General features: G+C 49.3%; 1 protein-coding gene across 1 annotated transcript in view; it reads left to right on the top strand.

Moving 5' to 3' along the window:
* The window catches only part of arhgap31 (Rho GTPase activating protein 31), a 195,745-nt gene that overhangs the window by 137,408 nt on the left and 39,863 nt on the right, over positions 1-18,474 (top strand). The window contains exons 4-6 of the mRNA XM_072514045.1: positions 972-1,054; positions 2,412-2,519; positions 14,200-14,345. Of these exons, the coding sequence (XP_072370146.1) occupies positions 972-1,054; positions 2,412-2,519; positions 14,200-14,345 (337 nt within the window). The remainder of the gene's footprint in view (positions 1-971; positions 1,055-2,411; positions 2,520-14,199; positions 14,346-18,474) is intronic.

The raw sequence follows: 18,474 nt of genomic DNA, 5'->3' as shown, positions 1-18,474 counted from the left end.
AGTCTTGAAAGCTCCAGTTGACCCAGCAACCGCTGCCTTTTGGAAGAGAGAGTGCTGAGTTTTTATTGTACTTTAGTGTGAGAAGCTACTTCCTGGTTGCTCTGATAACTGGCCTACCTTTATGTCTCCTCATTCTTGATTACCTCTTCAGTGGAAAATAAATTCCCGTACATGGATGGGCACAAACTGGCAGACACTTTTGGGCATTTGCCACCACTCTTGGCACTGAGCATCTCTGAAATTCCAATAGTCCTTGACTAAATAATGCTTGTGTATATTTATATTAAATACTAATGATCTCTGAAACCAAATAAAATCCGGGGAACTGATTTGACAATGCTAAATGGAATAACGTTCAACTTGTCTGCAATAGTAACTCGAAGAGTTTTAACTAGATCTGCATGGATCTGGTGTCAGTGCACTAGCTTGATTCAGTACTAAGGGGGACCGCTGATATCAAACATGATTTCCAGTGACTTTCCGAGTTAAGCAACCGATTAACAGTCCCCAGTCTACAACGACAGGCACCCTGGCGCAATTTTATTTCTAGAAACTGTCGTGTTGGGTGTTCCGATACACAAACGAACCAACACGGTTGCCGATGGCACAACTCTGTTTTATTATTCTGTACAATAATAACTGTTAACTTCTGGCTGTGGTTCGTACTTCACCAGCTAACCTGTGGACCCAGCCCTATCACTATCTTAGTGAGGCACTCAGCACATGGTCTATGTCTGAGTGGCACGCTGTGAGCTCTGTGCTCTGATCTACCTCCTGTTAGAATGACCGGGAACTGTGGTGTTCCCTGTTTTATAGTGCGTGTGCTCTCACTGGTGATTGGTTGTGATGTTGTGTGTGTGTTGGTTGGTCCATCTACCTGTCCATCAGTGTGTGTGTGTGATTGCACCATGATATGTTAATATGGATATCATGACAGAAACTTCTCTGAGTTCTGTTGTCTTTAACTACAGGAGGCCGTCTCTGCTCAATCAGAGGAGGAGCAGCTGGTCGGAATCCAAAATGTCATCAAAGAGCTACCTCCTCCACATTACAGGTAATTAAAACAGGCTTGATAAATTAGTACTGCAGCAAACAAATATCCGGTGATCATTCAGAACCGTACGTAGTTGTATTTTCTCGTGTACTAAGCCTTTTTTAGACAGTCAACAACAGGAACCAATCTCTCAGCAACAGAATAGTTCCAAGGTGAATAGACCCCATGGGAGAATGCAGACACAAAATACAATTAAAATAAAGGAAGGGAAAGGGATATCATCATATTTTTAAAATGTTTGTTTGTATTTATTGATGCTTTTCCGACCCAAAGATATTGTGCAGATTTGAAGCACACAACCCAGGTCAGCATGGTCTATTTGGTAACAAATAAGGGAAAAGTGAAGGTCTTGTGGCTCAGGAATGGCAGTTGGCTGGACAGCCAGTGTGGATCAGATTGGTGCCAACAGCACGGGGCTGAGTTCTGGCTTCAGTGGATTCAGGACCTGCTTCCTTGGCCTACCTGTGGCGGAGGTTGTGGCGCTGTGGGTAATACGGACTGAGGAGTAGGCCATTTGTCCCTTTGAGCTTGCTCTGCCAATTGGTAAGATCATAGCCGTTCTGATTGAGGTCTCAACTCCACTTTAATTGGGGTCAGACCTGCCTTCAGGCAGAGAACTGAAGACAAAAAGAGGGAAGAGTGTGTTGAAGGAAGATTTCTCAAGCTCTTTTCCTCAACAGTGTATATTATCATAGAATCATAGAACTTACAGTGGAGAAGGAGGCCACTCGGCCCATCGTATCTGCACCGGCCCTTGGAAAGAGCACCCTACTTAAGCCCACACCTCCACCCTATCCCCGTAACCCCACCTAACCTTTTTTGGTCACTAAGGGCAATTATCATGGCCAATCCACCTAACCTGCACATCTTTGGACTGTGGGATGAAACCGGAGCACCCGGAGGAAACCCACGCACACATGGAGAGAACATGCAGACTCCACACAGACAGTGACCCAAGCCGGGAATCGAACCTGGGACCCTGGAGCTGTGAAGCAACTGTGCTAACCACTGTGCTACCGTGCTGCCCAACAACAGGAACCAATTGGAACAAAATATAATTAAAATAAAGGAAGGGAAAGGGATCATTATTAGACAGATTGACACGCAATCGGTATGATTTAAACTGTAGTGATATCTGTCTTGGAACCATTGACACTTCTGCGTCTATTTCACTGTAACATCAGTATATTTAATAGCATGGTTGTGAATATTTTGTTGGGTAAATATGTGTATTCGTGTGATCGCAGCATCTAAATGTTTTTTAACATGGGACATCAAACGGAAATCATCACTTTTTTGTAAAATGGTGATAATCTTGTTCATATTTTCTTTTTGTTGTTTCACCTTACTCTTGTAGAACCTTGGAATACCTGATCAAGCATTTGACGCATATCGCTTCATTTAGCACCGAGACAAACATGCACTCCAGGAACCTGGCCCTTGTCTGGGCTCCTAATTTATTAAGGTTGGCACCTGAAACTTTGAAATCCAAATCTAACCCAGTCCTTTTATGGCTGTGAGTAGTGGAAGAACAAGCTTAATGGATGAAAAAGAAACTGGTACATTAAATAAGTTGTTTTAGTAACATATGGATTCATATCTATGTGATAGCTCATTCGCAAACTTGAGGAGAGAGTGACCAAAATATTTGAAAACAGCTCCCACCTTCCACCCTTCATTCTGCTGCCTGAATCCTAATTTACACACCTACCATTCAGCCATCTCTCCTGTGCTGACTGACCTACACTGTCTCTCAGTACACCAATGCTACAGAGTTAAAGTTCTAACCATTATATTCAAACCCCTCCATGGCTCTCAGTACCCTCCTCCAGCCACACAACCAAAACCACTGCCTTCATCCAGTTCTGGCCTCTTGTGCATCCATGACTTTCTTCACCCCAGCATTGACAACTCCTCCTTCAGTTATAAAGACCCTAAGCACTGGAATCCCCTCCCTAAATCTCTCCCGCTTCCACCTCCCCTCTTTTAAGATTTCCTTAAAACCTAGCTATTTTAGCACGGTTTGGTCAGCTGTCCTAATGTCACTCCATGGGGCTTTGGTGTCAGTTTGTGTCTGATAATGCTTCAGTGAAGGGGGAGGCTTTACCATGTTAAAGGTGTCACAAAAGTGAAATTTGCTGCTGTTGTGTCGTTATTAATCTTCACGACGGTAAACTCGGCAGAAGCTGAAGATCTGTAGACCCTCCTAACAGAAAATCCTGCAGATCCACCAGAGTCTGCACTTTCATTCCTCGAGTGTTTCCCAGCAGGTGAAGCTCCTTATTAGGAGCATGAAATCCTCACATGCACAAGGTTGGCATTCCTTTATGGTCTGTGGTAATACCAGCAGACCTAACGCCCACTTAGATAAACAATCCATGAAGTAATAAACTCCATAGCATAAGGTGAAAAACACGGGTAACTATTTCCTTTCCCAACAAAGGTATTAGAGCGAGAAACTAAATTCTCTTCAGTTCTAGAGATCAACAGTTCACAAAGGGCAAATCCAAAGCTTCCAATCCCTACAAATAACGCAATAATTCCTCTCACCCATCAGGGTTAAATAGAGCTACCATTCCTCACAGTGGAAGCTGGTGGTGTACTGGTAATATCACCAAACCTGTAATCTAGAGGCCCAGGATAATATTCTTGGGGCATGTGTTCAAATCCCACCATGGCAGCTGATAGAATTGAAATATCAATGAATAAATCAGGAATGTAAAGCTCGTCTCAGTAATGATGACCATAACAGCTAATGTTGATTGTTTATAACCTATGTGGTTCACTAAATGCCCTTTAAAGAAGAAAATCTGATGTCCTTGTCTGGTCTGATCTAATCGAATTATGACTCCAGACTCACTGGTTGAATTGTCACTGCCCTCTAAAATAGCCCCGCAAGCTACCCAGTTGAAGAACAATTAGGGACCGGCAACAAATGCTGGCTTTGCCAGTGACATCTACATGAAGCAGACGAAGCACATGCCCATGTCTGTTTTCATGGCAACCTTTTCCTGGAGCAGATCCGGAGCTCTAACCAGAGGCTAGAGCTTGAGGAGTGCCACTCGGATTTAGCATGGCTGATTAGGAGACTGTCCCCTCTTACTGTCTGTCAAAGGCACATTGGAATCATTTACAGTTTGATAATCAACCTGTTTAGCTATGTTATGAACATGCTTTCTATGGCCTTCACTGCAGTGATCTTTACTTGAGTATGTACAGAAGGGACTGATGGGTAATGGAAAGACCACAAGGGGGAGCACTGGCGTGTATAAAAAGGGGAAGCAAGCAGCCCTCTGGGATGTTGGGTGGAGAAGACCGTGAAGAGAACAGGGGCAGAGATTGACCTAAAGGCTGCTAGTGTGGTCAGGCCTAGTTGTAGTGTATAGTAACCTTTCTACTAGTACAGTTCTTAAAGTAAGAACTCACGCAGTTATTTAAGTTGTGTTGCTCAATAAACCTTCTGTAAAACTTCTGGACGACTTCGAGCCTTCTTCCAAAGCCTCTACTGTAACTGAAGTGAGTAGCACAGATTACCTGCCTTTTAGGTAAATGTATCAGGTTGGCTTTAATCAGACAGTACTAGATAGATTAGGTTAGAGACCAGAAAGAACCAAAACAAGCAGCAAAAGTAACGGGCCAGCCGCTCGACTGTGGAAGACTTCACAGCATTTTGATTCCAAACAGCCGACCGAAGCGATGGACCACACGCCACTTCCAGAGTTGCTGAAAACTACCGGTAATTTCAATAGTAACTGGAAAATGTATCAACAGCAGCTTCAAATATACAGGGCAGCTACTGCCTTAAATGCAGCCCCCGACGTGAGAAAGATTGGGATATTACTCTCAACGGCAGGCCGGCAAGCTGTAGACATTTATAACTCTCTTACATATGGTGACAAAGGTGATAAAACTAGCTTTCAAGTGATGATGGCAAAATTTGATGAACACTGTAAATCACTGTCAAATGAAATCATGAAACGATTTAACCTGCGCAACAGATTCCAAAAAAACGGTGAGACTATCTCTAATTTTATCTCAGATCTCCGATTGCTAGCACAAGGTTGTAACTATGCTGATGTAACAGACTCCATCATCAGGGATCAATTAATCTATGGTCTTTCAGATGAAAATTTAAGGGAATCCTTAATGCAGCAAAATGATTTAACTTTAAAAGCTACCATAGCAAAATGCTTACAGCAAGAACAGAAAAAACAGCAGTACCTGGAGCTTCTTGAAAAGAAAAACATGGAGAAAGTACTCCACGAGGTCGGAGATGTAAACATGGTGGCCCCTCCTCACAGGCCTTTTTTTCCGGCCGCTGGCGCCCATTACAGCATGTCTGCGCATGCGCGATCGCTGCCGACACGTGACGTCACGGACGTCATGACGTGCTACCGCCGTGGCACCGCCCATTTAAAAGGGAAATGTCCTGCACTAGGGAAAAGATGTTTAAAGTGCTCCAAGATGAATCATTTTGCATCCCAGTGTCAGTCCACAGCCAAATATTACTCTCCAGTGCAAAGACACGGAAACATCAAGGTTCACACAGTAGATGCAATGGACACTCAGACACCCGAAGAAAACTTTTCCGACCACGAAGAGTTCCACTCCTGGGAGAACACATACGGCGTTGGAATCAGAAATGCCACAGACGAACCGCACGAGCTGACCACACAGCCTCAATACGTGCATACCATTGAATCCACAAGCGAATGGAGTGTCACGGTGCAAGTGAACAACTCCCCAATTACGTTCAAGCTTGACACGGGAGCATCCGTGAACTTGATGACAAGCAAAGATCTCGCATCCATCCCAGGGACACACGAGATGATACCTGCTGCATGCAAGTTAACAGACTACAATCAGATTACCTCGAGGGGATCATGCCACCTACAAGTAGTTCATAAGAAAGTCACGAAAGGACTACGTTTTGAGATCGTGGACGACAAAAGAACGTCACGGTTAGGTGCTGAAGCCTGCAAGGATTTGCAGCTGATACAAAGGATTTTCATGAACACAGTTGACTCACCACGACTGGCTGATGCCATCCAGCTGCTTCTCAGTGAGTATCCTGACGTCTTTTGTGGCATGGGTACGTTACCCTACAAGTACAAAATCCTGCTCAAAGACGATGCAACACCGGTCATTCATGCACCAAGGAGGGTACCAGCTCCGTTGCGGGACAAGCTAAAAGCAGAACTCCAGCGCCTCCAATCTCAAGGCATCATATCACAGGTCACACAGCCGACTGACTGGGTCAGCTCGTTGGTATGTGTCAAGAAGCCATCCGGTGAACTCAGAATCTGTTTAGATTCCAAAAACTTGAACAAAAACATTCGCAGGGACCACTACCCTATCCCCAAGCGAGAGGAGATAACGAACGAAATGGCGAAGGCTCACATATTCACCAAACTTGATGCCTCACAAGGCTTCTGGCAGATGCAGCTCGATGATCCCAGCCAACTGCTGTGTACCTTCAACACAACATTTGGACGATACTGTTATAATCGTATGCCTTTTGGGATTATCTCTGCATCCAAAATATTTCACAGAATTATGGAGCAGATGATGGAGGGCATTGAAGACGTCTGTGTATATGTTGATGACATCATAATATGGTCAACGACAGAGGAAGACCACATTGCTCGGTTAAAACAAGTCTTCCAAAGAATCCACCAATTTGAGCTGAAGCTCAACCAAGCCAAGTGCACCTTTGCACGTTCATCTCTGACCTTCCTGGGTGACACGATATCAGAGCACTGGGTGAAGCCGGACGCTGAGACGATCGCGGCAATCCAGAACATGCAGCGGCCACGTGACAAGAAAACGGTGCTCGGGTTTCTTGGATTCATCAACTTCCCAGGCAAGTTCATATCGACGGCGTTACGACAAGGAATAAGGAAGGACATGGAGTTTGACTGGACTCCACGCCACCAAGACGAGTGGGTGGATCTGAAGCACCAATTGATGGCAGCTCCAACGCTGGCATTCTTTGACCCAGCAAAACCCACAAAGATCTCCACCGACGCCAGTCAACATGGAATTGGTGCGGTGCTACTTCAACAGAATGACCAGTCGGACTGGGTCCCAGTGGCTTACACTTCTCGAGCGATGACCGCCACGGAGTGCAGGTATGCACAGATAGAGAAGGAGTGCCTGGGATTGATCACGGGTATAACAAAATTCCACCACTATGTGTATGGTCTTCCCACATTTCTAGTGGAGACTGATCATAGGCCACTGGTCAACATTAGCAACAAAGATCTCAATGACATGACGCCGCACCTACAACGGATGATGATGAAGTTGCAAAGGTACGACTTCACGCTGGTCTACACTCCTGGGAAGGACCTAATAATAGGTGTCACCTTATCCCGACCCATTGATGCTGTCCACCTCCGGCTTCCATTAATGATGTAGAAGCTCATGCACAGTGGTGCAGGGAGACACTCCCGGCAACGGACGAGAGACTGCAGCAAATTTGTCAGGTGACACGGGAAGATGCGACCCTGCTCCAGGTCATGCACAACCTTCAGCATGGCTGGCCAAGAGGGGGGTGCCCACAGTTCCAAAACGTCCAAACTGAACTGTCCATGGTGGATGGCACCATACTGCGAAATGACAGTATCGTCATTCCTCTGGCGCTCTGGGCGGACATGCTCCGCAGGATTCATGAGGGGCATCTTGGTGTCGAGAAGTGCAAAAGAAGAGCGAGGCAATCTGTGTACTGGCCTGGGATAAACGAGGACATAACAAACAAGGTGCTCACATGTGACATGTGCCAAAAACATCGACCGGCACAATGCAAGGAGCCACTCCAGCAGCATGAGATGGCTACGTCACCGTGGGACAAAGTTGGCATCGACATGTTTCATTCCATGGGTCGACACTATGTTCTTCTCATAGATTATTACTCCAGCTTTCCAGAGGTAATGAAACTCCCGGATCTCACATCGGCGTTAGTTATCAGAGCCTGCAAGGAAACCTACTCGAGGCATGGCATCCCACAGACGGTCATGTCCGACAATGGTCCTTGCTTTGTAAGCTGGGAGTGGTTGGAATTCTCAAAAAAATACAACTTCAAGCACGTGACATCGAGTCCACACTTTCCTCAATCGAATGGCAGGGTGGAGAAAGGTGTCCACATTATTAAGCAACTGATCAGCAAGGCCACTGACTCGAATTCCGACATACACTTGGCTCTGTTGTCATATCGTTCATCGCCTTTGAGCTCTGGGCTGTCACCGGCTCAAATGCTCTTCAATCGAGATGTGAGGACAACGCTACCGGCGTTACACTTCGCCAATCCAGATCACTCACCAGTCCTGGACAAGATGCGTCACCAACGTCACGGACAAAAGCAGCACTATGACCGGCATGCGAAAGTGCTGCATCCGTTAGCGATCAACGACATGGTTAGATTGCAACACCCTGGTGGAGGTTGGTCTAACATGGCAATGGTGCACCGCCAAGTATCGCCACGATCGTACGTTGTGAAGTCTGATGGTGGAGTACTGTTTCGATGCAATCGGCGAGACCTGCTGAATGTTCCACCTCATAAACCTGTATTTCCGACATTAGATCTGCAGGACGCTATCATGCGACATCCCAGGACACCAGCAGTTAGTGCCCAAATGGACATAAAAACCTCTGGGTCTCCATGCCCACTCAGGAGGTCTACCCGAACCAGACATGCACCCGACCGTCTGAACTTGTGAACATGAACTGATACAATCATTGCTCTCTGTTCTGTATTTGTGCATGTAACTAACTGTGTTTGATTTTTTTTAGTTACAGCTCTGCAACTATGGAAAAAAAAGTGAAAAAGGGGGATGTAGTGATCTTTACTTGGGTATGTACAGAAGGGGCTGATGGGTAATGGAAAGACCACTAGGGGGAGCACTGGCGTGTATAAAAAGGGGAAGCAAGCAGCCCTCTGGGCTGTTGGGTGGATTAGACCGTGAGGACAACAGAGGCAGAGATTTAGTTCAGGGCTGCGAATGTGGTCAGGCCTAGTTGTAGTGTATAGTAACCTTTCTACTAGTACAATTCTTAAAGTAAGAACTCACGCAGTTATTTAAGTTGTGTTGCTCAATAAACCTTCTGTAAAACTTCTGGACGACTTTGAGCCTTCTTCCAAAGCCTCTACTGTAACTAAAGTGAGTAGCACAGATTACCTGCCTTACAGGTAACAAAACATTCACGTCCTGGAGTGGATCATGCATCAGGAGCTTCTAGCTCAGAGGTAGGGGCAGTGCCCACTGTGCCACAAGATTATTTACGTTCCTTACCCATCCTCCCCAAACGGCCAGGAATAAAGGAACAGATGGGGTTGGCGGTGGGGTGAGGGGTGCAGTTGATTTGACGTTGTGTGATGGTGTAGAATGGATGATAGACTATTGGCCGCCTGCTTTACGTCACTCCTGATGTTTTTTCCCATCATCCATTTCACATGGCCAGACAAACAAAGTACTGCGGAGTTAAAAATCGAAATAAATTCAAAACATGCTGAAAATACTCAGCAGCTCAGGCAGCGTCAATGGAAAGAGAAACAGAGTTAATCGTTCATCAGAATTGAAAAAAAATGAGAAATGTAATAAATAAGTATAGATTGACGGAAAATGGAGAGGTGGGGGAAGAAGGTTTGTGAAGAGGGGTGGAAACAGAAGATTTAGTAACAAAACGGATGTTGGTCCAATGTAAAAGAGAGTGATAATAAGACAATGAAGAAACCAGATCTAGAGGAGGGGTGAATAGTAAAATAAGAATCCTTAAAAGTCTGAAAAATGGGAGCAGGGTTTATGAGCTGAAATTGTTGAAAGTAATGTTGAACCTAGAAGTGCCCCCACAGAACCAGCCCACCCGCAGATCGGTAGGCCCCGATCGCGGGCCAGGCCACCGTGGGGGCCATCCCTGGGAAGGATCCCCCCCTCCCCCCCCCCCCCCCCCCAGGACAGCCCCCGCACACTTACCTGCCAGGTCCCGCCGTGTGTGAGGTGAGTAATCCACGCTGGCGGAACTGGGCAAAACCTGTCGGCCACTCGAGGAGTATGCCGTGCCGAATATCCACCACCTGAGGCCATTGCCTGAGGCACACCCTGCTATTCTCCGCCCCCGACCGGCCAAATTCCCGACGGCGTATTTCTAATGTGGTCCTGCCGTTCAGGAAACTTGCGTGGCGGCTGTGGACTCAGTACGTTGTTGCCATAGTCGGGGGCGGGGCAATCGGAGGGCAGGGAGGGCCTCACTTGGGACTGTTTTTTTTGTGTGCGGGCTGCCCAGGGCAGGCGAGCGACCAATCGGGGGCACTATTTCCGCGGTCCAGATCCTTAGGCTGAGTCGCCATGGAGCACGGAAGTGCGGGGGGCCGTATTGTCAGCTGGAGCTGCGAGCTCTACGACAGCTGCATGCTAGCCCCCTGCAAGGCTGTGAATATGTGGGGCGGGATTCTCCAATAATGGGGCTATGTCCCCACGCCGGCGGGAAAACTGGCGCCAACCACTACAGCGTCAACGACCCCCGAAAGTGAGGAATTCTCCCCTTTCTAGGGGGCTTGGTTGGCGCCGGAATGGTTGGCAGCGGTTTTGCCGGCTCCAAAGGGCCGGCACGAGTTCGCATATGCGCAGAACTGCCGGCGTATTTCCGCGCATGCGCAGGGGTTCCCTTCTCCGCGCCGGCCCCCGGGCAATATGGCGGAGCCCTACAGGGGCCCGGCACGGAGGAAAAATGTCCTCCACAGAACCAGCCCACCCGCAGATCGGTAGGCCCCGATCGCGGGCCAGGCCACCGTGGGGGCCATCCCTGGGGTTGGATCCCCCCTCCCCCCCCCAGGACAGCCCCCGCACACTTACCTGCCAGGTCCCGCCGTGTGTGAGGTGAGTAATCCACGCTGGCGGAACTGGGCAAAACCTGTCGGCCACTCGGCCCATTTGGGCCTGGTGAATCGCCGGGGGGGGCCGCTGGCGTGACGGGATGCCCGCCGGCACCCAGAAAACAGCACGGGAGAGTAGGGAAGCCGGTGGAGGATCGGAGAATCCCGGCCGTGGCCTTTTGCCGCCATTGTTCTTGGCATAAAAGACCACTGTTTTCACGCGACATGGGGCCATAGTCCCGAAAATGGAAAATCCAGCCCGAGGTCTTGTTCTTCAAGCTTCCATTGTGCTTCAGGAACAGTGTAGGAGTCCAAGCACAGAGAGGTCAGACAGTGGGGGGGGGGGCAAATTAAAATGACAGATGAATGGAAACTTAGGGTTACGCTTGCAGACTGAGCGGAGGAGTTCAGCAAAGTGATCACACTATCTGGGTTTGGTCTCTCCTGTGTAGAGAGTCAAATTACCCCCCAACTGACCCCCAGAGATTAGCTATCTCACCCTCACCACGAAGCAATTTGAAACTCTGGTCTGGAAACGCAATTGCATACTTATTGAAACCATTACAACATAACATTAAAGTAACCGCCCAATGGCTCCAAAGCAAACACAAAAATGAGATCATCTCCAGGCGGCCAAGTTCCCTTCAGATGTTTTTCACTGGGACCAGATGCAAATGACCCAAAATTTTCTGAGTGACTAATTCAAGTGCTTGATGATTCTTCAAATCCCACTTTAGAATAAACTGTTAGACCAATATGATGACATTGTTTATAAACAGGATAGACTTATGTGTGGTCTGACATGCATTAACTCAAACTTCTCAATCCTGAGGCCCCGCTCAGTCAGCACAGTGAAATCGAGGCTTACCAGTGTGTGGTCAATAGCAAAATCTTGCACGTGACCCATCAGCTATCGAGGGAGGAATTTGAACCCACACCTGTAGAGCACAAACAGTTCTGTTTTCCTTAGCCAACAAGAGGAAAGCAGTCAGGTGGTGCAAGAGCTTTTCTGCTTTTTCCACAGTGACCTAATGACCATTTCCTACACCTTAACCATCATCATTGATAACAGAGGTTTAAACATCATATCCTCGTGCTCTGCAATTTGCTTCCAAAACCCTTCCAACTCTCCCAACTTCAGAAATAACGTCTCAGAACACCAATGTTGCCCTCCTTTGACTCTTCTCCTACAGTTTGGTGTTCAGAGCTTCCATCTCCCTCCTTCCCACATACATAGATACAGTTCCTAAAACATTTTGCCAGGTTGAAGGCACTGTTAAATCTTCATTCAGTTCCCTGTGATAATGAAGTGGACATAGGTGTGGAGATCCTTTGCATCCAGTCTCTGTCCCCACAACATTGCCCTAGAAGTTCTTGAAAATAATATAACGATGCCTAGCTCTGCCTGGTATTGACATGATGTGGCGATGCTGGTGTTGGACTGGGGTGGGCACAGTAGGAAGTCTTATAACATCAGGTGATGAAGGAGCTGTGCACTGAAAGCTAGTTGGACTTTAACCTGGTGTTGTATGACTTCTTATTGATAATGTCATGAAATGGTTGGATTTTGCTAACTCCTGCCTTACTTTCCTCTCTGTACCTGATGAGCAGATCCTACAGTCTGATGGGAGGGTTTGCTGTGGGTCAGTGTGCAGCGGGGAGGAGGGTTCAGCAAACACCCAAAAATCAATGTTGCACAATTCCCTCCCTCCCCAACCAGCCAAAAGACACCCATGTTCTTGGCCATACTGATCACAGCATGAGACCAAGCTACAAGGTCTTGAACAGGAGGGCCAGAAAAATGAAGGACATCTCAGCATAATACACCCATCAGATACCAACTGGGGTCTTGAAGAGGAAAATGTGTCCCATACAGGCTGTTGTTATATGAGATTCTGTGAGGAACACCACCCAAACCAATGCACATAAGCTTTCTATCACATCCCTCCCACTTAGGCACATTAGCAAAGGAGGTCAGACCACCCAAATACACAGCACGGTGCAACAAGAACAACTTGCATTTATATAGCACCTTTAACATTATTAAGTGTTGCAAGGCATTTCACCTGAGCATTATGAAAAGAATGTCACACCCCACCATATAAGACGTTATCAGGGCAGTTAACCAAAATGTTGGTCAATAGGAGTAAACTCTAAAGATAACAGAAAGGATAAGATAGGGTAAAGAATTGTGACGGTTTAGGGAGGGAATTCAAGTGCTGAGAGCCTTGGCAATAGTGGATCGGTTAAAATCGGGAAATACACTGGAGGCCAGAATTGAAGGAGCTAAGCAACGGGATTCTCTGATCCCCCCGCCGGGTCGGAGAATCCCCGGACGGGCGGCGCGAATCCCGCCCCGACGCCGGCAGCCGGATTCTCCAGCGCCGGGTTTTGGGCGGGGGCGGGGTTCACGCCACGCCGGTCGGGGGCTGTTGGCGGCGGCCCCTCCGGTAATTCTCCGGGATTCTCCAGCCCCGATGGGCCGAGCGGCCATCCGTTTTTGGCATGGGTTAGACATGGTCCCACAAGGCGGGTCCTGGCAGGTAAGTTGGCTGGGGCCTTCCTCGGGGGGGGCATGGTGGGATTCGACCCCGGAGGGGGCCCCCACGGTGGCCTGGCCCGCGATCGGGGCCCACCGATCTGCGGGCCACCCTGTGCCGTGGGGGCACTCCTTCCTTCCGCGCTCGCCCCTGTAGGGCACCGCCATGGCCAGCGCGGAGAAGCCAACCCCCTGTGCATGTGCCAGAATACGCCGGCCGGTCCAACCCACGCCGGTGGTTCCGCGCATGCGTGAGATCGTGCCAGCCCTTCGGCGCATATGCGACCTCACGCAGTCCCATCGCCGCCGGCTGGCGCGGCGCCAACCCCTCCGGCATCCACCTAGCCCCCGGAAGTGCGGAGAATTCCGTACTTTCATGGGGTTGTTGACGCCAGAATGGTTCACGCCGGTTTTCCTGCCGGCGTGGGGACTTAGTCCCACGAAAGGAGAATATCTTAGAGGGTAGCGTTGCTGGCTACAAAAGTAATCTACAGTAGCATATATTCTGTATTGCAACATGACCTAAACATGCTCAATAAAACAAATCTAACAAAATAAAATTACTTGGAAGTCAGAGGATCCCATGGGAAATTCAGGCTGAGAACAAGATTAGATTAATGAAAAATGTGACTAAGTCACTATTTTGGAGTTGGTTATTAGTGTTCTGTTCTGAACTGTAATGTAACGTGAAAACTTTAAATGTGGTAGTTACAGTCATGTTTTTTTTTTGCACAGATCAAAAGAAATAGAAGGGTCTGGATATAACAACGATGCCGCATTTCTGGAGGTGCGGGTTCAGTCCATTGTTATCGAATTCATCCTCAATCATGTTAACCAGCTCTTCATTAGCAACACAATCCACTCTGGTCAGGACACTGAAGGTAGGAGTGAAGCAACAACAACAAATCATAGAATCCTGACAGTGTCGAAGGAGGCCATTCGGTCCATCGAGTCTGCACCAACCATTGGAAAGAGTACCTAACTAGACCCACACCCCCACTCTATCCCCATAACCCAGTAACCCCACCTAACCTTTGGACACTAAGGGACAATTTAGCATGGCCAATCCACCTAACCTGCACATTTTTGGAAAGGAAACTGGAGTGCCCATAGGAAACCCACGCAGACACAGGAAGAACGTGAAAACTCCACACCGACAGTCACCCGAGGCAGGTTAAACCCAGATCCATGGTGCTGCGAGGCAGCAGTGCTATCCACTGTACCACTGTGCTGCCCCAAAATAGTTAAGGGCAGGATTTTCCCTGCAATCTTCTAACTAGGCCATCAGACTCAAATGTAGCTCGGAATCTTGCACTGTGTGGGTAACAGTCACTGCCATTCCCTGGGATTGCCAATTAATAGCCAAAGAGACAGTTTGCCATCCAATGGAAGGTCAATAAACTGTCCAGCCTGAAAGCAGAGCAGAATGCCATGGCAGGTAAGCGACAGGGAGTGCACTTCAAAATAAAATTGACTTTTGCAGCCAGGTCTGTGGAGGAGGCAATGCAAGGGAGGCAAGGTGGTGGGACGGTGAGGGGGAGGGGAGGAGGAGGAATGGGGGCAATCTGCACTTAGCAGGGAGCAGGCCTGCCTGGAGAGTCGACCTCCTGGTCTGCCTCCAGATAGTTAAACTGGTACCTGCTGCCTGCTGACTGGAAAATCCAAGTCAGCCTTTGTTAACAGGCCTTAATAGTTCATTAATTAACTTAGGCAGCTGTCCACCACTTGTGGGTGGGTAACCCTACTGTCCCCATCCCCACTTCCAGGGAAGTTACCTGGGGCAGGATGGAACCAGAGATCTGGCACACCGGCCATTGGCGCTTTTTTTTAGTGCCCATCTGCCTCTGCTAACAGCCCCAGCAGAGCCTAAAAATCCGGCCCTAGGTTTCCACTCCCAACCCACATCAACCATGACTGATCGGTGGCTGAGTGTGTCATGGGATGGATCATTCAGCCCAAGTCCCTGCTGAATTGTCTGATTGCTATCAGAACAAGTAAAAAAGAGATTGCATTTCTACTTTGCCTTATCATATCCTCAAGGGTCCCAAAGCACTTTGCTGCCAATTAATTATCTTTGAAATGCAGTCACTGCGGAATAACAAGTCGGAAAGTAGAGATGTTGCAGTTGGCTGTATATGTCCTCGTCCGGGGGAAAAGAAAAGCCAGGGATATCGATCCCACTCCTGTTTATCCAATGACTCATGTGGAAACTCATGTGCCCCAATATTTATGAGGAGGCTGAGTGGGGTGTATGGGTAAGCATAGTGTGTATTAAATGTAGAAGTGCAGGGAAGCTGGAGGTCCTGCTATCTTTAACGATAGGACCCCCTCACTGAGATGCTTCTTCACCATTTCCCAGCTAGCCAGATTGAGTTGTTGGCTGGCTGCCATATGGGATGGCTGGAGACAGGGAGCCATGAGGAGGAAGGGAGAGATAGCAGAGTGGCTGGTTGTGGCTGGCAATTAAAGGCCAAGTGGGAGATCAGAGTTTGTGGGAAGATCAACGGTTGGGGAAAATTTGAAAGGCCCGGGGATAGGATGGTGCTTTGGGATGAAATTCGATCCCAGTGGGAGGGGGACCAATTGCAGGAAGAGAAAACCGGGGAGAAAAACAGGATGGTGGTTGACTACAGTCAGACCATCAAACAGTACACACAGCTCAACGCATACCCCCTCCCACGCATATCTGATATGGTCAATCAGATTGCACAGTACCGGGTCTTCTCGACAGTGGACCTGAAATCTGCCTACCACCAGCTCCCCATCCGTAAGGCGGACCGCCCATACACTGCGTTTCAAGCAGACGGCCGCCTTTACCATTTCCTTGGGGTTCCCTTCGGCGTCACCAACGGGGTCTCGGTCTTCCAACGGGAGATGAACCGAATGGTTGACCGGTACGGGCTGCGGGCCACTTTCCCGTAGCTGAACAACGTCACCATCTGCGGCCACGACCAGCAGGACCACGGCGCTAACCTTTCCAAATTTCTCCACGCCGCCACACTCCTCAACCTAACTTACAACAAGGAGAAGTGTGTGTTCAGCACGAACCAATTAGCCAATATCGGCTATGTGGTTCAGGACTGAGTTCTAGGGCCCGACCCCGATCGCATGCGCCCCCTCATGGAACTCCCCCTCCCCCACTGCCCCAAGGCTCTCAAACGATGCCTGGGGCTCTTTTCGTATTACGCCCAGTGGATCCCTAACTATGCGGACAAGGCCCGCCTACTCATTCAATCCACCGCTTTCCCACTGACGGCCGAGGCTCACCAGGCCTTCAACCGTATCAAGGCCTACATCGCCAAGGCCGCGATGCATGAGGTCGACGAGACGCTCCCCTTCCAAGTCAAGAGCGATGCATCAGACGTCGCTCTGGCCGCCACCCTCAGCCAGGCAGGCAGGCCCGTGGCATTCTTTTCCCTCACCCTCCATGCCTCCGAAATTCGGCACTCCTCCGTCGAAAAGGAGGCCCAAGCGATCATTGAAGTTGTGCGACATTGGAGGCATTACCTGTCCGGCAGGAGATTCACTCTCCTCACTGACCAACGGGCGGCTGCCTTCATGTTTAACAACACACAGCGGGGTAAAATCAAAAACGACAAAATCTTGAGGTGGAGGATCGAGCTCTCCACCTACAATTACGAGATTTTGTAGTGCCCCGGTAAGCTCAGCGAGCCCCCCGATGCCCTGTCCCGAGGTACATGTGTCAGCGCACAAGTGGACCGACTCCGGACCCTGCACGGCAATCTCTGTCACCCGGGAGTCACCCGCTTTTACCACTTCATTAAGGCCCGCAATCTGCCCTACTCCATCGAGGAAGTCAGGGCTATCACCAGAGACTGCCAGGTCTGCACGAAGTGTAAACCGCACTTCTACCGGCCAGACCCTGCGCCCCTGGTGAAGGCCTCCCGCCCCTTTGAACGCCTTAGCGTGAACTTCAAAGCGCCCCTCCACTCGACCGACCGCAACACGTACTTTCTTAATGTGGTCGACGAGTATTCCCAATTCCCCTTCGCCGTCCCATGCCCCGATATGACATCTGCCACCGTCATCAAAGCCCGCATAGTTCCACAGCGACCGGGGATCCTCATTTATGAGCTTGGAGCTGCGCCAGTACCTGCTCAACAGGGGCATTGGCTCGAGCAGGACGACCAGCTACAACCCCAGGGCAAATGGGCAGGTGGAGCGGGAGAATGGGATGGTCTGGAGGGCCGTCCAGCTGGTCCTACAGTCCAGAAACCTCCCGGCCTCCCGCTAGCAGGAGGTCTTCCCCAACGCACTTCACTCCATTCGGTCGCTCCTGTGCACCGCGACCAACGAAACCCCCCATGAACATCTCTTTGCCTTCCCCAGGAAGTCCACCTCCGGGGTTTCGCTCCCAACGTGGCTGGCAGCTCCAGGACCCGTTCTCCTCCGCAAGCACGTGCAGCTCCACAAGGCGGACCCATTGGTTGAGAGAGTACAGCTACTCCATGCGAACCCGCTGTACGCCGATGTAGCGTACCCCGATGGCCGCAAAGACACAGTCTCCCTCAGGGATCTGGCACCAGCTGGGTCCCCACATACCCCCCCCTGCCCCGGCGCCACCCTCCCCTCCGGTGACGCACCCCACCGCAGCCCCTGCTCCAGGACAATCCGTCCTCCCCTTGCTCCCACCCGGGGATGAAGAGGATTTCAACACGCTCCCAGAGTCACCAAAGACCAAGCCGACGCCTGAGTTGCCACCAGCACTGCAGCGCTCTCAACGACAGATCAAGGCACCCAATCGTCTAAACTTGTAACCTTCTCTGTAATTTTAAAACCAATCTGTATGTATATAGTTTTCCACCACCCCGCTGGACTCATTTTTAACAGGGGGTAAATGAGGTAGTCACCACTGTTGTATTATGTTGTATATATAGGTATTACGGTAAGGCCCCTGTACTACAGGTATGGGGGTAGATCCCTGCCTGCTGGCTCCGCCCAGGAGGCGGAGTATAAATGTGTGTGCTCTCCGAACAGCAGCCATTTCGT

This window comes from Scyliorhinus torazame, chromosome 8 (assembly GCF_047496885.1).
Source record: "Scyliorhinus torazame isolate Kashiwa2021f chromosome 8, sScyTor2.1, whole genome shotgun sequence".
Lineage (NCBI taxonomy): Eukaryota > Metazoa > Chordata > Chondrichthyes > Carcharhiniformes > Scyliorhinidae > Scyliorhinus > Scyliorhinus torazame.
This window is presented reverse-complemented; position numbering and strand designations above follow the sequence as displayed.